The 18,485-nt window shown below is 29.1% G+C and overlaps 4 protein-coding genes and 1 long non-coding RNA gene across 5 annotated transcripts; 2 read left to right on the forward strand and 3 right to left on the reverse strand.

Annotated features, from left to right (window-relative positions):
• Positions 1-478: 478 nt before the first annotated feature.
• On the reverse strand, positions 479-3,296 carry LOC109814622 (transcription factor bHLH84). The gene is made up of 5 exons (XM_020379090.3): positions 1,705-3,296; positions 1,339-1,581; positions 1,035-1,100; positions 881-946; positions 479-799 (listed from the first exon to the last, which is right to left on the reverse strand). The coding sequence occupies exons 1-5, from the start codon at positions 2,176-2,178 to the stop codon at positions 686-688; spliced, it is 963 nt and encodes a 320-aa protein (XP_020234679.1). The 5' UTR covers positions 2,179-3,296; the 3' UTR covers positions 479-685.
• A 1,619-nt stretch (positions 3,297-4,915) lies between these two features.
• On the reverse strand, positions 4,916-6,385 carry LOC109814616 (small ribosomal subunit protein uS14z/uS14y/uS14x). The gene is made up of 3 exons (XM_020379083.3): positions 6,224-6,385; positions 5,190-5,289; positions 4,916-5,103 (listed from the first exon to the last, which is right to left on the reverse strand). The coding sequence occupies exons 1-3, from the start codon at positions 6,283-6,285 to the stop codon at positions 5,095-5,097; spliced, it is 171 nt and encodes a 56-aa protein (XP_020234672.1). The 5' UTR covers positions 6,286-6,385; the 3' UTR covers positions 4,916-5,094.
• Positions 6,386-8,639: 2,254 nt separating this feature from the next.
• On the forward strand, positions 8,640-10,060 carry LOC145953142 (uncharacterized). Its single transcript, XR_014430688.1, has 2 exons — positions 8,640-9,226; positions 9,320-10,060. It is a non-coding gene; the product is annotated as an uncharacterized LOC145953142 (long non-coding RNA).
• A 949-nt stretch (positions 10,061-11,009) lies between these two features.
• Positions 11,010-13,867, reverse strand: LOC109814593 (uncharacterized). Its single transcript, XM_020379054.3, has 4 exons — positions 13,708-13,867; positions 13,338-13,409; positions 12,480-12,561; positions 11,010-12,338 (listed from the first exon to the last, which is right to left on the reverse strand). Exons 3-4 carry the CDS (start codon positions 12,480-12,482, stop codon positions 11,166-11,168), a joined length of 1,176 nt encoding a protein of 391 aa, XP_020234643.1. The 5' UTR covers positions 12,483-12,561; positions 13,338-13,409; positions 13,708-13,867; the 3' UTR covers positions 11,010-11,165.
• A 1,761-nt stretch (positions 13,868-15,628) lies between these two features.
• LOC109814596 (histone deacetylase-like protein) lies at positions 15,629-16,702 on the forward strand. Its single transcript, XM_020379057.2, has 3 exons — positions 15,629-15,750; positions 15,838-16,100; positions 16,191-16,702. The coding sequence occupies exons 1-3, from the start codon at positions 15,727-15,729 to the stop codon at positions 16,357-16,359; spliced, it is 456 nt and encodes a 151-aa protein (XP_020234646.2). The 5' UTR covers positions 15,629-15,726; the 3' UTR covers positions 16,360-16,702.
• The last annotated feature ends 1,783 nt before the right edge of the window (positions 16,703-18,485 follow it).

Consider the following 18,485-nt stretch of genomic DNA (forward strand, 5'->3'; position numbering starts at 1 on the left):
CTCTCACTTAATATCCTTAGCTTTTTCCAATTCTTATTAATGAGGTTCTTTTTTTACCACCTTATTTGGGGCAAGTTTTTCTAGTGACCAGAAATACTTAAATTCCTTGATTAGAAAATTGGGGGAAAAAAATGGAGTCCTCAAAAAGGTAATGTGTATTGGCGGAACACATGTAACACATCTTATAGCCTGTCTTCAATAATTTAAATTTTAGGAAAACATTTTAAGAAAAAAGAAGGCTTTTGCAATAAGAAATTACTTATGGACTGTTTTACAAATCAAATTAATCTCAACACGCTTTTGATAAACGGTTGGCAAAATACACATTTTTTTAACTTAACACAAGTTTCGACAAAGTGGATTTCAGGAAATAAAAGGTTATAAATTTGGCATTATAATCTGATAACTAGTTGTAAAAATAGCATTTACTTGTTAAAAACTGGATTTTTATATTGCATAAAATGCTGACGACTCAAAGTGAAATCAAAATATTCATTGATCAAATAAAGACTCAAAAGAATCAACTCAAATTGATGTCTGATAATTCAAAAAGACACAAGGTGCACATTTTAACGAAATTCAGACGTCCTTATGATCAAATGCCGTTTAGATATACTTGTGAACACAGCATAAACATCACAAAATGACACCCCCTGTTCTTAATTTGCTGCATACACTTATATTGCTATGCTATGCATTTCTTTAGTTGATTGGTAAGGTTGATGTTAAGTTCCAGGCCAATGTTCATTCCATTGTAAGCAATAGGAGCGTACATCCACAGATCGTCAGAGCTCAGAAGCTGTTAAATTGAAATATTGAAAACTTTTTATTAACTTAGTAAACTTTAGATGCAGAGTAAAGAGGATACCCAAGTTGTTACCTTAATTTGAAGCTGTAAAAACTTCACATATTGCACAGCTTCCTCAAGCATTGTGCTGATATCAACCTGCAGTTCACCAAGGAATCAAACTTCAGAATTGTGTCATATTAACCAGTTATTTAGCAACAGTTGATTACCATAGAGCAAGCTATACCTTAGTTCCATTGGGGACAAGGTTTTGTAGGATTCTCAACCTTTCATTTATTCTTTCTCTTCTTTTCTGCACATTGCATAAGGTAAGAGTCAATCCATCACATTACATGACAGCAACACATTGTCAAAGTGTTAGCATCAGCAAGGATATTAAAAGCCTTTCACAAAGGACTTAATGCATATTTGCTTCCACATTCATGATCCACGTTTAATAATCACATCAAAATTGATACAAAAGCAACTAATTGTTGCTTCCACTGATCCATATCAACACCTGGCTAAAGAGTTTCCAAACATGCCCTTACTCTTGCATACGCGCTCTGTGGATCAGTTGCAGGCTCTCTATTAGATCGTGATTTTCCACTTAGCTTCAGAGCTGTAGAATCCTTCAGGTTCAAACTTGATGATGTCCCTCCATGTAGCTCCTGCGAAGCGTTGGAATCATCATCTGAACAGCAACTGCTTAAGGTCTGACCCTGAGGGTTTGGACTTACAGAAGCTGGTTTTGGATTCTTCTTAGATTTAACATTTCTCTTGTTCTTTGGGACCTATGAAATCAAATCATGAGGAGAATCTCACAAAATCATAAATTGTGCATGAGAAGGAAATGCGAAAAAATAAGTAGTACTAGTAAGTGAAATATTTTAGAATTACACTTTGTGGTATTGTACCTCGATTGAGCTCCTAGATCTTTTTCCTGATTCAGAATCTAGTATTTGACGTTCCATGTGAGCCTGCAAATTCATCTCAGCAAGACCCTCTTTCCTTGTGTCAAGACCTAACTCTAAGTCAGTGTTTCCACCCATCAGTTTGCCATCATTGCCTTGTAAGGAAAAATCCTTGGAGTAGTTGCCAACATTTGTTGCGGGAGAGATATATTTGATACTATCTGCACTGGAACTACTCCGTTGTAAAAAACACACAGAATTTGTATTTGGTACTTGTGGTAGAAAGTAGGTGTTATTGTTTTCTGTGGATTCATGGTCAGGCCAAAATGCAGATTGAGTTCCCAAGTTGAAACTCTCAGAGAGCTGTTCCGGGACTGAACAGTGACCAAGCAACTGGTTCATAAAGTTAGCTTCCTCTGCCGTGTACACTCCACTAAGAGAACTCCATTCTTTGGAAATCTGATCAGCAGCCTCCATTGTTTTTTAATTTGGACGCCTTGAAGAGTGCGTGTATTGTGGAAGAAGCTGCACTTAATTAAAAGGCTTGAAACGAAAAAGTTGGAGCAGCACTCTATTTATACTCATATTGGCTTTATCCATATGAAAACATCTGAGTTCATAATTGCCTATAATTAGCATCTGACTAAGTCTGAGTGCCTTCGAAACAGTTTGCACTAACAAGTACTTGGTTTAAAAAAGAAATATTATCACTCAACACAGATTATCATAGATATGAAAAAATCCACCTGCATGAATTAAATAGGTATTGCTGAGTGAGTGTGAGGCTGGCAGTAAGAAGGCATAGAAGAGAATTACACCTGTTATTATGTTATGTTATGTTAATGGTAAGACGCGTTGAAAATGAAGGACGGCTGGCTTGAGATCGTGGCGATGAGTCTGAACTCTAAAACTCTTATTTAACCAGACAGCATTATCTGTAACTGGATTTTTGTCCCCTCCAGACTTGTTAAAAACCTACCACATTCTCCTTTCGATAGTAGATTTTCAGACTATGACATGACGTGGTCAGATATGGTATCGGATTCTTCTGTCCCTCACTTTTAGAGATGAAAATAGATTATTCCTACCACAAATTTGTGCAATACAATCCTTTTTTTTTTTTTTTCTGTCTCTATTCACTACATTGATCCTCTTATTCCAAGCTTTTCTCTCTTCTCTTCCTATTTCTGTCTTAATTGTTAAAATATAGTGAACAAAGCAATTTATCAATTTTCTGATCTTCAGAGATTTACTGAGCACTTTCTGTTAACGTGGAGTTGGTAAAATTAATGAATTATATAAATGATAGCTATCTTTCTTGTTCGCATGCATGTATTAGCTCAGTGCACATTCTCGAGGGGAATCCGAGAGTCTGTGAATTAGTTAACGCTTCCTGGTTGATGGAGTGGAGTTCACAGGAGATAATTTAGGCTACATGCATAAGCCATATATTTGTGAAGATCATAAAATATTAATTACAAGTTTGCATTAGTTTTGCCATTGATATTCAGTTTGCGCATGAAACATGCAAGGAACGAAGGGGGGATGTTATACAAAGTTATAAACTTTTTTAATTAACAAGTTGTTGTAGTATATTGCAAGAGTATTTTAAAATTTAAATTAAAAGGTTGCTTTAACCTATGGAGACATACTGACTAATGACAAAACAATACGTGGATCATGACATGCTTGTAAGTTCTCTTGAGTGCAATTTCCCATTTGGTAAGTGATAAGAATTGTGACTGAAACTGGAAAATATATATATATATATATATATATATATATATATATATATATATATATATATATATATATATATATATATAAATGAAGGGGAATGCTAATGTACTCCCACCTATTTTTTAGTGGGAGTATGTTAGCAACCTACACCAATTTTTTAAGACAAAAAAACCACTTATTTATTTTGATTTGGTTAATTCGTACAAAGGATATTATAGTAATTTAATTTAATTTTAAATGAAAATAAAAATATTTTCTCTCTTATTAATTTCATTCTCCAATTCATTTATTTGTTTTATTAATAAATTTTTATTTGTTCAGAGAGAGAGGAGGGAGACATCATGAGAGATGAAAGAGAAATGAATTAAAGAAAGAATTTAATAGGAGAGAGATAAATAAGTTAGAGAAAGAATTTAATAAGAAAGACAAATAAGTTGGAGAAGAAATTTAATAAGAGAGAGAAATAATTTAGAGAATGAAATTAATAAGAAGGAGAAAATATTTTGTTTTCATTTAAAATTAAATTAAATTACTATAATATCATTTGTACGAATTAACCAAATCAAAATAAATGAGTAATTTTTTTGTCCTAAAAAATTAGTATAAGTTACTAACATACTCCCACTAAAAAATAGGTGAGAGTACATTAGTATTCCCCATAAATGAATTAATAAATTAGTTTAAGGATTTTAGTGTGGAGGCGGCCATGCTTGTGGGGCTAAGAGTTTGTTTTGTGAAAATTATATTATTTCAAATTATTGTTATAAGCAATTATAATCAAATGATTTTGAAATATTTAATTTCCTTTGAATATAACAACAAATCAGTTTTTATATGATAAATTATAATCAAATGATTTTTAAACATTTAATTACATAAGCTATTGTCCTATATATCCAACTAATTTTACAAACATTTTTTTTCCTGAAAATGGAAAAATTAATATTTCTCAAACATGAAGTAGATGGTGTTACTAGTTGAGGTAAAAAAAAATGGTGATAACAATCTGTGATAATAATATCTTGATTATAACTAACAATGTCAATAATACTGAATACCAGTGGTGACGAGAACATTTATATCATTGCCTTGATGTAGTGCCACCAATGATAGTAAAAGTACCCGTGATGGTGATAGAAATATATAGTAAAAGATTTTTTTTTTAAATTAAAATTTACAAACAAATTTTTCTTAATTTTGAAAATTAATGTTAAAGATTTACAAGTTGTTGAGTTAATAATTTCAGCAAGGTATCATAACTGTCATTGTATTCCCTAACATAGTAACACTATGTAAAATCTAATCCATAATACATTAAATTTCAAAAACGTAGGCTAAGAACCAACCAGATTATGCTAAGAACAGAGCATTTGGATGGACTCCGTGATGATTTTACCATCAAGGTCAAAATGAGATCAGACACAAGGATGTAATCATTCAATAAGAATAAATGGCTCACAAAGAAGCATGTAGATAGCTCAAAATAATTATATAAAATGTAAAAACATTTTTAGTTCCACAACTTGAGTTTGATGATTAATTTAGCTAAATGCCACAAAAATTCTAAAATTCTTGAAACAATAAAAGCATATCCCCACATCATCAGCCTAAAGCCTGAATCCAAACTGGGTGGGCAAGGAGGACAGTATTCATTTAGCGATACTGCAAAACACAGGAAAAAAAAAAGTGGTTATGAACTCAGGAGAAAACAATTCACAAATTACGAAATTTACACAAGAAATATTTACCTTAATGAAGCCAATTTCTTTGGCATTGCTACGGAAGCACTGCCTGCAGCACATAAGCCCGTACTTCCTGATCAATCCATGAGGGTTCCCACACACGCGACTGCAAATCGCGAGAGGACAGTAGACAACATTACCAATCAACAAACCTTATAAAAATAAAGTCAACCCATATGAACTTAAACTAGTACTCTAATATGACCACAGATCAAACAAACAGGTATCCCAATAGTATCTAAATTATAACAATTTTAAAATGCAAACATCAGAACAGAGGAGAATGCATAACATACTGACATGATTATGCAAAACAAACTGTGACACTAAAGGTAGCATGCCCCAATGAAGTTTTAGAGTAAGGCATACATTATATATATATGTGTGTATATATATATATATATATATATTATACGATGCACAGAGAAAAGTTACAAAAGAACTAAACAATCGAAGCTCATAGCATATTGATCTGGATTAATACTGGAGACAGCTTACAATTAATTTCGGTTCACCAAGACTTCAGTAGCAGTTTGCAAATGTCTTGCATTATGATTCAGTATCTTCCAGCAATCAATATCATTAACAAATTAAGAAGTTGCTCGATCACTAATCTCAAGACATCCCCGTAGAATTTGAAAAACAACCCAAAATCTCGTCGATTCAAACGCAACGGTAACCATTAAGTCGATTCGTCGACTTTTTTTATTTAAACTTCAACAAAATAAAATAAAAAAAATAGTAAAAAGTGCATATTAAAATGACATCAGGTTGTAACAATCATCTCTTGGAAATTAATGGCTAAAAACAAAAGAAAATAAAATCACAATGCACTTGGTACAAAGCTTATTCAAACCCAAATCATAAGGAAAACCCGCGTTATCAGAAATAGGCAGCAATAATTCAACGATCTCATATATGGTATCAAAAGAAAGGCTTCAAACTAAAAGCTAAAACCTTAATAGTAATAGCAAAACAAATTGAGGAGAGAAGCAGGGAAAAGGATCAAGTTTATCATTTGAGGAAGATGTGTTACATACCAGGCGCGGGAACCAGGTCCATAGTTCTTGGGATGAGCGTTCCACACATTGGAGTGCCCCATGCTTCTGATTTGCAAAGATTTTTACACAAGAAACTCGAAACCCTAGCCTCGCAGTTACAGAAGAAACATGAAAGACAAGCACTCAAATCCGAACATATATAGTAGAGTCAAAACCCTAGGGAGTGTTTGGTTTCTGTTATCAATTCCCGTTCTTTATTTTATAAAAAATTTTAGATTTTTAGAAGATTCAATTTCAAGGATTCTTTTTAGTTAAAAAAAAAACAGTAATGGATAAAATAAAATTAAAAAAAAAAATTTCCTTAATTAGGAGTCGTTGTTACACAAAAATTAATATTTCCATGTTTAAAAATTATGATTTTCATGATTAACTAAATTCATTTTTTTTGCCATGAAATTTTTTTAAAATTATTTATAAAGGTTATCTAAAAATTATTTATAAATGTTAAAATTAAATATTTTCCCAAGAATCTAACGTAATAAATATTAGTTTTTTAATTATTTTTTCTTATTTAAAAATAACATTTTAAAAAATATTTGGAATAAGTTTTACATAAATTTTTCATGGAATGAGAAAGTAGGAAATTAACTTTTCCAAAGTAAAAATAAATTATTTTAAATATGTTTTTAATATTTTAAATTTATGATAAATTTGATTTTGGTTTCTTAAATTTAAAAATATTATTTTTAGTCTTTATAATTTATAAAAATCTTATTTTCGTATCTCAAGTCATCAATAATATATTTAAAAATGACATGTTAAAATTAACATAATTATGTATTATCAGCTAGTTTTAATGTGATATTTTATTGATAGGTAGATTTTATATATCAATATTTGACAAATTCTCAAATAAAATTTGAGTATAAGGACTAAATTTATTTTTTTTTAAATTATGAGATTAAAATAAATTTATCTTAAATTTTAAAGATTAAAAATATATTTATGCATAATAAATTTAATGCAATAAAAACAACATCTTACCTTTATTTTGTTTATTTAATATAATAAAATAACTTTAATACTCGTGTAACATTTATAAACATTCTCAAAAATATTTATGAATAATCAAATAATAATTTCTAAAAATCATAATTAATAAGTGTCAAATTACAAATGTATTGCACATATAAAGATTAAATTAAGAATATGTAAGAGAATTAATGATTTTAGGAACCAAATTAATCTCGATTACATATATAAGAACATATTTAATGAATTTGTACATGTAGAAATCAAATTGAGAATGAATGATATATATATATATATATATATATATATATATATATATATACTAAATTATATATTTAATTAAAATTATTTATTAAGAGAGAACCTCGATAATAATTTTTATTTTAGATTAAAAGACATTCATACTTAAAAATATATATATATATATATATATTTTTTTAGGTTTAAATATGTTTTTAGTCCCTCAAATTTAAAATTTTTGTTTTTAGTTTTTGTAATTTCAAAAAATCTTATTTTAGTTATTATATTCAAATTTTGTTCAGAAATTTATCAAATATTATTATATAAAATCTACCTATTGATATCTCTATTAATCACTTTCAAATATATTATTAGTAATATAAGGGACTAAAACAAGAGTTTTGAAAATTATAGGAACTAAAAACAACGATTTTATATTTGAGAGACAAAAAATAAATTTATTTTAAATTTGAGGGACTAAAAATATATTTAAGCTTTTTTTTTAATATGTAAAGTTGTGATAATAATCCAGATATATAATTTAAGTATAAGAAAACTAAAATATGAAAACATTAGCACATTTACGCAAGCTAATTTATCAAAATACTAAATTAAATTAGTTATTACGAGTCATCATGGATTTAATATTTAAAATCGCAATGGTCAGTCAAAATATTTATAAAAAAATCCCTATATAAAACCCTTTTCGCAATTATTTCTCCCAATGCCCCACTTTTTCTCCCCCTCCCAAAATTATTATATAAAAAAAACTTTCTTCTTACTTGGGTTTGTTTATTTTTTTCTTTAACCCAATTAAGAAGTCGCGGTCCCCTAAACCTAAGTTTTCAACTTTTTTTTATAGATTTTTAGAAAATTAAATTAAATTAATTATCAGAATTAATTAAGCCTATACTTAAAAAAAATTGTTTTTGCAATTTAAAACATTCAGTATGATTTATTTGAATTGGTACGACATTAGGAAAAAAATAATTAAATAAAGCAACAAATTTAATAAAATAGATAAAGTAATTAAAAAACAAATGTACTTAATTGGATAAAAATTTAACAACTAAAAAATTAAACTTGATCCTTATGTTCCGTTTTATATAATTGATATTTCTTGTAATGTGGAGAATTTTATCAATATTAGAGTCTCACATTGAATAAAATATAAAATTTAATGTGATACTTAAGCTGTGAAACTTTCACATCTAATAAATTGATCTTTTTGTATTAAACTTTGTCATGTACTTAAATACTAATAATTAGTGTTTTATTGAAAGTTGAGCTACTAAAAGAATTACTTAGTGTGAATACAAACTGAATACTAATAGATAAGTGAAATCATTAAAGAAAAAGAATTACCATCGAATCAATGTTCTTCATTATCAATAATTGTCAATTGCTTAGCGTGAATCTTCATCAAACTTTAAATTTGTTGGAGGTAATGATTGAAAATTAGTATAATTATCGATATTGGGTGGAAAAAAATATATCAACCTCCTATATATTTTGTAATTTGTATATACACATGGGTAAACATTCGAAAATTTGCCCCAAACCAGTTGCTCATAAAATCTTTAGCTATGTACGAAAGAATCGAACTTTCTGAAAACTTTCATTAACTTAACGAATAATGCGACATATCTTTAAAGACTAATGGGATGTGATCAAAAAGCGAATATGTGTGGGGATAGAGTAAAGACATAGCAATAGCTTTGGCAAAAAGCGAATAAAGAGAGGTTAATGGCTTCCTCTTGTTCTCAGAAGGTAATTTACCTTATGAATTTAATTGATATGTATATATATTGTAAATTGTAAATTGTAAATTTTGATGAGATGTATTGGTGTGTGATGTCTCAGGAAGATTTAGGTGGAACTTCATGCCATCACCTGACCTCCATATCCTCTGATCTGACACTCCCTGCAACAGCTGCCATCACCCGACTGAAAACTGGTTGTGCCTCTCCTGTAGGAGATTCTATGGATGTGGTAAATATAATGAGAGTTCATTACACTGTGATTATTTAGTCTGGTATGATCCTCCTACAAATATTTTTCATGCGAATCTTTTCAATAACCTCTCGGAGGAAATTAAAAAATTGAAGCTAGAAGTGCAAGCACTCAAAGTATCTGCAAGGGAGAAATTTAGTGCTTTAGGTGGGAAGAATGATGTGTCCACGCCTCTTTATTTGGAGAGTTTACGTGACCTTCAAAAAGATATAAAAAATTTGAAGGTAGAATCGAAAGTACAGAAGACAAAGTTAGAGGTTTTGGAGCGAAAGGTGGGACAGAGTAGTAGAGTTATTGACCGGGAAGATCGAATACTACAAGGCTAAAGTGAAGTCGTTAAATTTCATCATACTTTGTATTGTGATCTTGTGGAAAATGGGTTCAGTTGATGAAGATCTCTTTATAACTGCAGGGGAGGGGAGGGAAGTGGTTTTCCATTGAATGAAGTTTGGATGCATTTATTTCCTTTGATAGTGTGTTGCGGTACTGTATAATAATTATACCAGAGAAGGTGACTGCATGACATTGACATATGATAGTGTGCTGTGTTTCTAAATTCTAAAATTTAATACTTCATTATTTTTTTCCTTATTCTCGTGAATATAATATGGTAGCAAGAAAACTTTATGTTATGGAATCCTTTAAAAGTATTACATAAAATATAACTAATTCAAGTAATTTTATTTTATTAGAAATATATTTTAAATAAATACCGCGCCAAAGCTACTACAAATGAACGATAGATGAGTGAACCACATTATTTTTCACAGAAGTGAACGACTTTTCTAACAAAAGAAAGTCGATGTATTGCATAACCAATGTAATTTTGTTATATTGATGCTTATTGCCTATTTAAAGTTGCTGAAAATTAAAATCTCAAATATGAATAATTGTGTTTTTTAATTGAACTGAGTTAAATATTTTGCATCCAATTTTTTATTTGAATAGTATTTTAATATGTGCATTACACAATTAAATGTATATTATATATAATTAAAATTTACAATAAATTATATATAAATAAATATTATTTTTAAATATATAAACTATATTTAAATTTTATATAAACAAATATTTTTAAAAAAATGTAAAACATATTTCTGATTTATGATAAATAATTTATATTATAGAACAAAATTTTTTTTATTTATTATAATTTATTTTAAAATACTAAAAATTAATTGTTAAATAATTATGATAAATAAAAATTAAATTAAATATGAAAATAAAAAACTTTCTACTAACCTCTCAATGAAGAAAACTCCTCAAAAACTCTCCCATTAGATAGTGGTTCAATTTTAATATATAGGAATTGCTTCTAGTAACATCCAAAAATATTTTTATGTTGATGAGCAGTTTGATGGGATAATTTTTCTAATACGTAAAAATTGTTTAGAAATTATTAATTTATAAGGAATTCAAAATTATATATATATATATATATATATATATATATATATATATATATTATCAATCAACTCTTCATTCTAAAGTTATCTTAACATATAAGTATTTAAAAATTAAATCACAAGAATGAATATTTATCGATATAGGTAATTAAAATTTATATTAAAATATTTTAATATTCAACTTAATTGAATAAACATATGCGTTATTATGAAAATGTATTAATATATACATAAAATAGGTAATTAGTAACAGAATTAGATGAAAGCTTACATAGTCTGAAAGATATTTAAAATGGTCTCTGAGGGACTTTCTTCCCAAAGATGGCTTCCCAAACAGACGGTGAAAATGGTGTTTTCTTGTCCAAAAACTCCCTAACAGCTTTCTCATTAATAGCGAAACCCTTTTCTGTTAATGTTTTAATAGCACCCTTAGCCTCTTCGACGCCATTTTCCTTGCAGAAACCATCCACTAAGCCTACAAAAGTTGTCACATTTGGAGAATGCCCTGATTCTAACATCTCCACGCAAAATTCAAAAGCATCCTGTAATCTGCTACACTTGTAGAGTCCTTGTATTAGGACTGTGTAACTGAAAGCATTGGGTGAAATTCCATTACTCTGCATTTTCCTGAAAATCCTTTTGGCGTCATCAGCCTTGTGGGCCTTTGTGTATCCCTCCACTACCGCTGTGTATATGACAATTTCTGGAATAGTTCCCTTCTCCCGCATCAAACCAAAAAGTTTCAAGGCTTCTTGAACCAAACCATCTTTACATAGACCATCGAGCATAGCCACAGCATTGGGGATAAGACCAGCCTCCTTCATCTTCTTGAAGATCTCATCAGCATCTTCAGGCATAGATTCTTGAGCTGGTTGATTGTGATTTGACCTCTTTGCTTCTTCAGATTGCTTGCCTGCTGCAACAACTGACAGATTCACTGTTGTATCATCAAAACCAAGCTTGAATTTATCAAGGAAACTGTCTCCTGATTGGCCAACATCCCTATTTGTTTCTGCCACATTTGTGCCCTCAAATGCAAGATCAATTTGAGAAGATTTATTAGTTTTGTCCATTTCATCAAGGTCATCATGGTTGTCTTCAAATCTGGGAGGGAAGGAATGGGAACCTCTATCATATTCTCGGAAATGTGGAGGCTGATTAATTGGCTTCCTACCTCTCAAAGGCCTACTTGGAATTGTTTCTGACATACATTGTTCAACATTGTATGCCTCGTCGGTACAGTTGCTACTATTGTCTGAACCTGAGTCTGACTGTAGATTAAAAAAGTCATCAGATTCTCCAGCATGTTGTTTACTGTGATCATCGGTAAAGCTAAGATGGCGTACAGACTGAAGCCATGGTGGCAGATATTGTTTGGAATGTAAGAGGGAAACTAGCTTTTCAATCCGGGAGGAAGATACAAGATTATGAAAACCCCTTAGAGAGCCTGGCAAGGGGACCTGTTCATAAGTTGCATTGTTTCGAACATATAGTCAACAACATTACCCAAATCAAAGATTAAATAGAGCAAAAGGAAAGACAGGATGGATAATGGAAAAAACAATACGAGAAATTATCATGATAAAGCCCCTGTAATTTACCATCGGTTTTGTATTCTCTATTCAGCTCTCTTCAACCAGTGCTAAGATTAAATCAAAGTCACTCTCAAAATCCACAAGCCACCTAAATTGAATGAAAAGTATTATTAAATTATACAGTAGAGCCAATAATAAAAGAAAAAAAAAATGCTAAACTAATGTAAATGATAGAAATGAAGAAAAAAATATAGGGAAATTGTGGAGTGTAGAAAAGTAAACTTCCTTTTGGCTGGCGTTTCTCTTTTCCTATATGCTTTGTTTGAAAGAAAGGGAAGAAATTAGGAAAATAGAAGAGAATAGCTGAAAATTGATTTGATAGAAAATAGGTAAGAAATAGTATAGAATTTGTAGTTATTTAGTAGAGTGGAATTAGGTGAGAAATGAAATAAAATTTTTTTTGGTATTTTAATAATGTATTTTATATATTTAGATTTTTATGAAAAAATATATTATTTAAACAATTACATTTTTATACTTTATTAACTAACTATTTAAACAATAGTATTGGAGTAGTCTTGTCAATGCATTCTTTTTTGTTGAAAATTTCACACAAATCCACCCTTAAGAGAGTGGAATTAAATCTCCATAGACCCACTACAATTTTCTCATAAATCTACTTAAATCATCTCCTCCAAAAGCTAATGTTTTTTTAAGTCTTTGGCAATTCATCCATTTCTTTTCCATTTCCAACTTAAATCACCTCCTCCAAACATTTTTTTTTTAAATCTTTGATAATCCATTCATTTCTTCTCTATTTCCTACTAAATCACCTCCGCCAAACACACCATAACTAAAACATAACAAACAGTAGATGTAGTAAAACGAGAGAGGAAGAAATTCCACAGAAGGGCGATGATTTACCTGTGAAGGAGAGTCCCGGTGAAGAAATGTAAGGTTGAAAATGCAACTCTGCATAAGCACTAAGCACGATACCTAGCAGTAGCACAATATTTTATAATGACGTTGGAAGAATTATCTTTTTAAAATTATTAGAAAAAAAAAAAAAAAACTAAAGTCACAATACAAATTGTACGAAAGCTTATTCAAACCCAAATAATAAGAAAAACACTTATCAAAAATAGACAGCAATAACTCAATGTTGTCATATATGATAGCAAAAGAAAGGCCTCAAACTAAAAGCTAAAACCTTAATAGTAATAGCAAAAACAAATTGAGGAGACAAGCAGGGAAAAGGATCAAGTTTATCATTCGGAGAATATGTGTTACATACCAGGCGCGAGAACCAGGTCCATAGTTCTTGGGATGAGCTTTCCACACATTGGAGTGCCCCATGCTTCTGATTTGCAAATCTCGCAGTCACAGAAAAAATACGAAAGATGAGCACCGAAATCTTAACATACATCGCAAAGTCAAAACCCTAGGGCGTGTTTGGTTTTCATTCTCATTCCCCTTTCTTTATTTTGTTTTAATTTTTAGAAGATTCAATTTCAAAAACTCTTTAGTTTAAAAAATAAAATAAAAAATACGTGCAATAAAGTAATAAAAAAATATTTTCTTCGGATGCATTTGATTAAAATCATGAATACGTGGTAATGAAAGATTTTAAGAATATTTATAAATCTATTGATGGTATTCAATAATTAAATATTTTTATTATATTAAATAGATAAATAAAGGTTATATGATATTTTTATTATTTAATCTAAAAATGTTTAATATTTTTCTACAGAAATAATTTAATAGGAAATATAAAAGAAAAATATTTTCACAAAACAATATTTTGGGGATATTAGTTTTTAATTAATAAACTAAATGTAAAAACTAATTTTTCAACTTTATATTTTTTTAAAAAAATAATCCTTATACTAAATACTTCTTAAGAGTTAATATAAATATATTTATAAAGTGAAAATAATAAACTAATTATCGATGATTTAAAATAAAATAAATTATTGATTTAAGTACTTTAAATTATAAAAAAAAATTGACTATTCATTTTTAAACCTTTTATTATGAACTATTTAAAATTAATTATCAAATTCAAACTAATTTAGTTGAATTTTGATTGTATGAACATATTTTATTTTATTAAAACGTGATATTGTATGAAAGACAAATAATTATGTTTCTTTCAATTAAGATATGTAAAAAAAAATTAATTTTAAATTTTAGATAATTTAATAAATTAAAAATCGTTATAAATAATTAAATCAAATTATTATAAAGACTTTATAATAAATTTAATCATATATATTTGTTAGTCTATGTTTATTAAGAGTGACAACTACAATATTTTGTTTTTATTTATTATATGTCTAGTTGAATTCCATTTCTAATATTTTCTTTAAAAAAAATTTGTAGTTAACATATTTATCAATTTTGTAGAAAAGTTTTTATTCTTGAATATAACAAACTATCAAAATAAACACTTTAACAAAATTTAAAATATTAGTTTTATCATGCATTTTTTTTTATTTGTTCAATGTTGTTACATAATTACATGATTGTTGGAGGAAGTTAAAATAGAGAAATATGTTTTTCAATGAGAGAAAAAAATGTTAAAGAAAAAAGTCTTATTAAATTAATTAATCCACAAAATATCTCAATATATCTAAAATAAAGAATCACTAAACTCTATCAAAGAAATTAAGAAAAATAAAAAATATCTTAAACTCATTCACAAAATCAAACAAAAAGAGTATATTTTTTATACCAAATGTAGTAATAAATAAATAAAAATTAAACTAAAATCACAAACGCGAATTTATCTTTATGATTGAATATACTATAGTTAGTAAAACATATGAATAAAATGTGAACATAAGATAAATACAAAGATGAAGATAAAAATAAAATGAATAAAAAGACTGAAAGTAAGGAAAAATCAAAGAAAAAATAAAAAAGAAAAAAATGCATTAAGAAAAAACTTCTTCAAAAAATATTTTGTGTGAAAATGTAGAAGAAAAAAAAAATATTATCTTAAGTTTAAAAAAAATACTGAATAATAAACTTTTAGAGGATGGTGAGAACTTAAAGAATATTATTTTTTTATTGTAATTTTAGTTAAGATTTCAAATAATATTTTTTAAATTAAAAAAAATGAAAAGCAAATTTACTAAAAGAATTTAATTAGTTGAAATTTTTATACGTGTGAAAAATTAAAAAAATTGCAATAATATAAATTTCTATGTATTAGATTTTTGTTTGATGGTAAAGTGGGGAAGTTTGATTGCATAGAAGGGAGGAAGAGGGTATTGGAAGGCTGAGAAAGATTCTGGGTTGAAGGGTAATGGCTTCGTCTTCTTCAGTGCCGGTAAATACCGAAAACCTATGAATTTAATTGTGTTTAGTGTATATTGTAAATTTTGATGAGATGTATTGTTGGGTGATGAATGATTAGGAAGGTTTAGGTTTAAGTGAAGAAGATGGCTCTGAATCGGGATGGGTGGCTGCTAGAACTTCCTGCGACCACCTGGGCGCCTTATCCGACGATCTGAGTCACATTCCGACTCCTGGCACTCACTGCAACACGTGCCAACACCCCACCGAAAACTGGTTGTGCCTTTCGTGTAAGCAGGTTCTGTGCAGCCGTTTTGTGAACAAGCACATGCTCCACCACTTTCACCACACTAACGCAAATCATAGCGTTGCCCTCAGTTTTAGGTATTCACTCTCATCACATCACATGCCTTTTCTTTACCATTTGCTTGCTTCGTATTTCATACTCATTCCTCCACTCACTTCCTCAAATAGTGATCTCTCCGTCTGGTGTTTCTCCTGCGACGCCTACTTGGATGCTCAACTCATTCCCCAACTGCGTCCTGTTTATCAACTAGCCTATATACTCAAATTTGGCGAGCCTCCACCACTCCTCCCATCAGATCAACATCACCTTCCATCTGCAACTTCATTCCAGGGTTAGACTTTAGAGTTTAGAGTTTAGACTACTCTATTTTCTTATCTTATTTAATTCACTTTTGGATCGTTTAATTCCTTTCCTACATTTGCATAAATCTCAACACTCTAGTAATTAATTACTAGATTGGAAATTTGAAATTAAAGCTTACAAGTGGATATTTTACTTGATCAATCCCAATGCTTCCCTCTTGTGTTTGCCCCGCGTTTTATACCATTACCTGGCTCATCTGGGAACCACAACTCAGGTGCCACAATGAGATTCCTATGTTGTTGTCATAAATTACCTACATAATGTTGTCTGTTCTTAAATTCAATATGATTTGTAAAATTAACTCGTTTTTCTTCTTCTTTGCCTCTTGATCCTTTATTAACTCTGTTTTCTGGTAGTTGGCATCTCTTGTGTGTGTGCTCAAGTTTATTCTAGTTGACCAACGGTTCTCGATGTCTTGTATCAGATTTAGCTTCATAGTTAGGAGAGTTCTGTTTCCTCTGTCTCAAGGCAAAGTTCTCAGATTGCTAAACTGTTATGCACTACTGATTTGTTCATCAAAATTGATTTTACCCAACTATAGACTGTAATCATCGGAATTTGGAGTTAAAATATGGGTGAACTTGTAGACAGAAGTATAAGAAAAAAGTTGTATGAATCTTCAAGTCTTCATTTTTTAATAATTTGGGTTGAATAAGTATGTTCTTCTCAATTTTGCTTTCCCCAGACTAAACAAGTGATTATATAAGTAATGCTGATTAATGATTATAATTATAGTCGTAGAGTTATTAAGTATTTTATTTTGTGAAAACAAAAACTAAAAAAAAATCTGAACTAATGTTTGGTAAATGAACTATTATTTATGTATATATACAATTTTGTCCCAAGAAGCACAAAAATAAAAAATAAAGAAACTCTACTTAGCTTTGCAGGTAAACATTCACTTTCCCTTAATACGATAAAATGGAATTGATTTACCTGCAAGACAGTATTTGTCATGAGGCCACGGGAATAAGCCAATAACTAATAAGCTACGGTGCACCAACAGATCACTAGACTAGATATCAAGTCCTCCCTTAATCTTCTTGGCCTCCTTTTGAATAAACCATTTCTGTACCTTTATTTTTGGAAACAACCAACGACAAAGGGATTCAGAAGAAAGATGTGAATTTTATAGTTGGTTTTTAAATTTTATAGTTTATCTTTGACAGATGAATGATTATATGAATGTAATTCAATTCAACCAAGTTTAAAATGGGGTTTAGTTAAATGCAAATGCTATGTTGAGTGGAGACTAATTGAATGAATGACCAAGTTTCACACATCCTGTTATCTTGTCTGAATCAGTTATCTCACTGTGATAAACTTCTTTACTTCTGTACATTGCCTACTAGTTAGTTATTTTGACACTCTATTCTATTTTTGTCAACTTTGTTTGGTTCTTCAGTTCTGCCTGTTTTGATTTATCTAATCGATGGGTTAATCTTTATCCAATACTCTATTTGTTCTCTATTATAAGCAACAACAAAAAAAAATAGTTATATATATTAAAATTTATCAATTTCATAATTTTCTTTCTAAATTGTTATTAAAGTTATATATAATTTTTATTTTATTATTATTTTTTAAAAAAAACTTTTAATAGAGGATAAAAGGCAGAGGGAATACTTAAGAGTGAGACCCATCCAATGTCCTGTTTAGGGTTTACTTAAGAGGGAATACTTAAGAGTGAAACCCTAAATATTACCAAAATCTTATAAATATTGCGGTTTTTATTTTTAGCATTTCCAATTTTCTGAGTTTCTGAATTATGCAATGTTCCTATTTTTGCTTTTCATCTCTACAAATATAACTTTTTCATTTTTAATTTCTTCAAATATAACTTTTTTTTTATATTTAGCCGATGTGACTTAAATAATGTAAGTGGGTTTCTACTCGACGTCACGTTGAGGATTAAAATAGGTGACAATGTTAATTGCAAGGATAAAAAGGTGACACAAAATGGATGTATTCTTTTTATATATTCCAAACAGTACTGTGCTTCTGTATATTTTTTTAAAATAAAATAAATAATAAAAATTTAAAAATAAAATAAAAGTGAATACTTAATTATAAAATAATTTCAACAGTTTTTGGGTAGT

The sequence above is a fragment of the Cajanus cajan genome, chromosome 11 (assembly GCF_000230855.2).
Source record: "Cajanus cajan strain Asha chromosome 11, NIPB_CcT2T_4, whole genome shotgun sequence".
Lineage (NCBI taxonomy): Eukaryota > Viridiplantae > Streptophyta > Magnoliopsida > Fabales > Fabaceae > Cajanus > Cajanus cajan.

What these genes read in the sequence shown, in the direction of transcription:
- LOC109814622 (XM_020379090.3), bottom strand. Translation starts at nt 2,178, where the DNA reads ATGGAGGCTGCTGATCAGATTTCCAAAGAATGGAGTTCTCTTAGTGGA. An exon ending in GATCTAGGAGCTCAATCGAG is followed by an intron (nt 1,582 to 1,704) that starts GTACAATACCAC and finishes TTGATTTCATAG; the next exon opens with GTCCCAAAGAACAAGAGAAA. An exon ending in TTGTCCCCAATGGAACTAAG is followed by an intron (nt 947 to 1,034) that starts GTATAGCTTGCT and finishes GGTGAACTGCAG; the next exon opens with GTTGATATCAGCACAATGCT.
- LOC109814616 (XM_020379083.3), bottom strand. Translation starts at nt 6,285, where the DNA reads ATGGGGCACTCCAATGTGTGGAACGCTCATCCCAAGAACTATGGACCT. An exon ending in GGACCTGGTTCCCGCGCCTG is followed by an intron (nt 5,290 to 6,223) that starts GTATGTAACACA and finishes CGCGATTTGCAG; the next exon opens with TCGCGTGTGTGGGAACCCTC.
- LOC109814596 (XM_020379057.2), top strand. Translation starts at nt 15,727, where the DNA reads ATGGCTTCGTCTTCTTCAGTGCCG. An exon ending in CTTCGTCTTCTTCAGTGCCG is followed by an intron (nt 15,751 to 15,837) that starts GTAAATACCGAA and finishes ATGAATGATTAG; the next exon opens with GAAGGTTTAGGTTTAAGTGA. An exon ending in AGCGTTGCCCTCAGTTTTAG is followed by an intron (nt 16,101 to 16,190) that starts GTATTCACTCTC and finishes TTCCTCAAATAG; the next exon opens with TGATCTCTCCGTCTGGTGTT.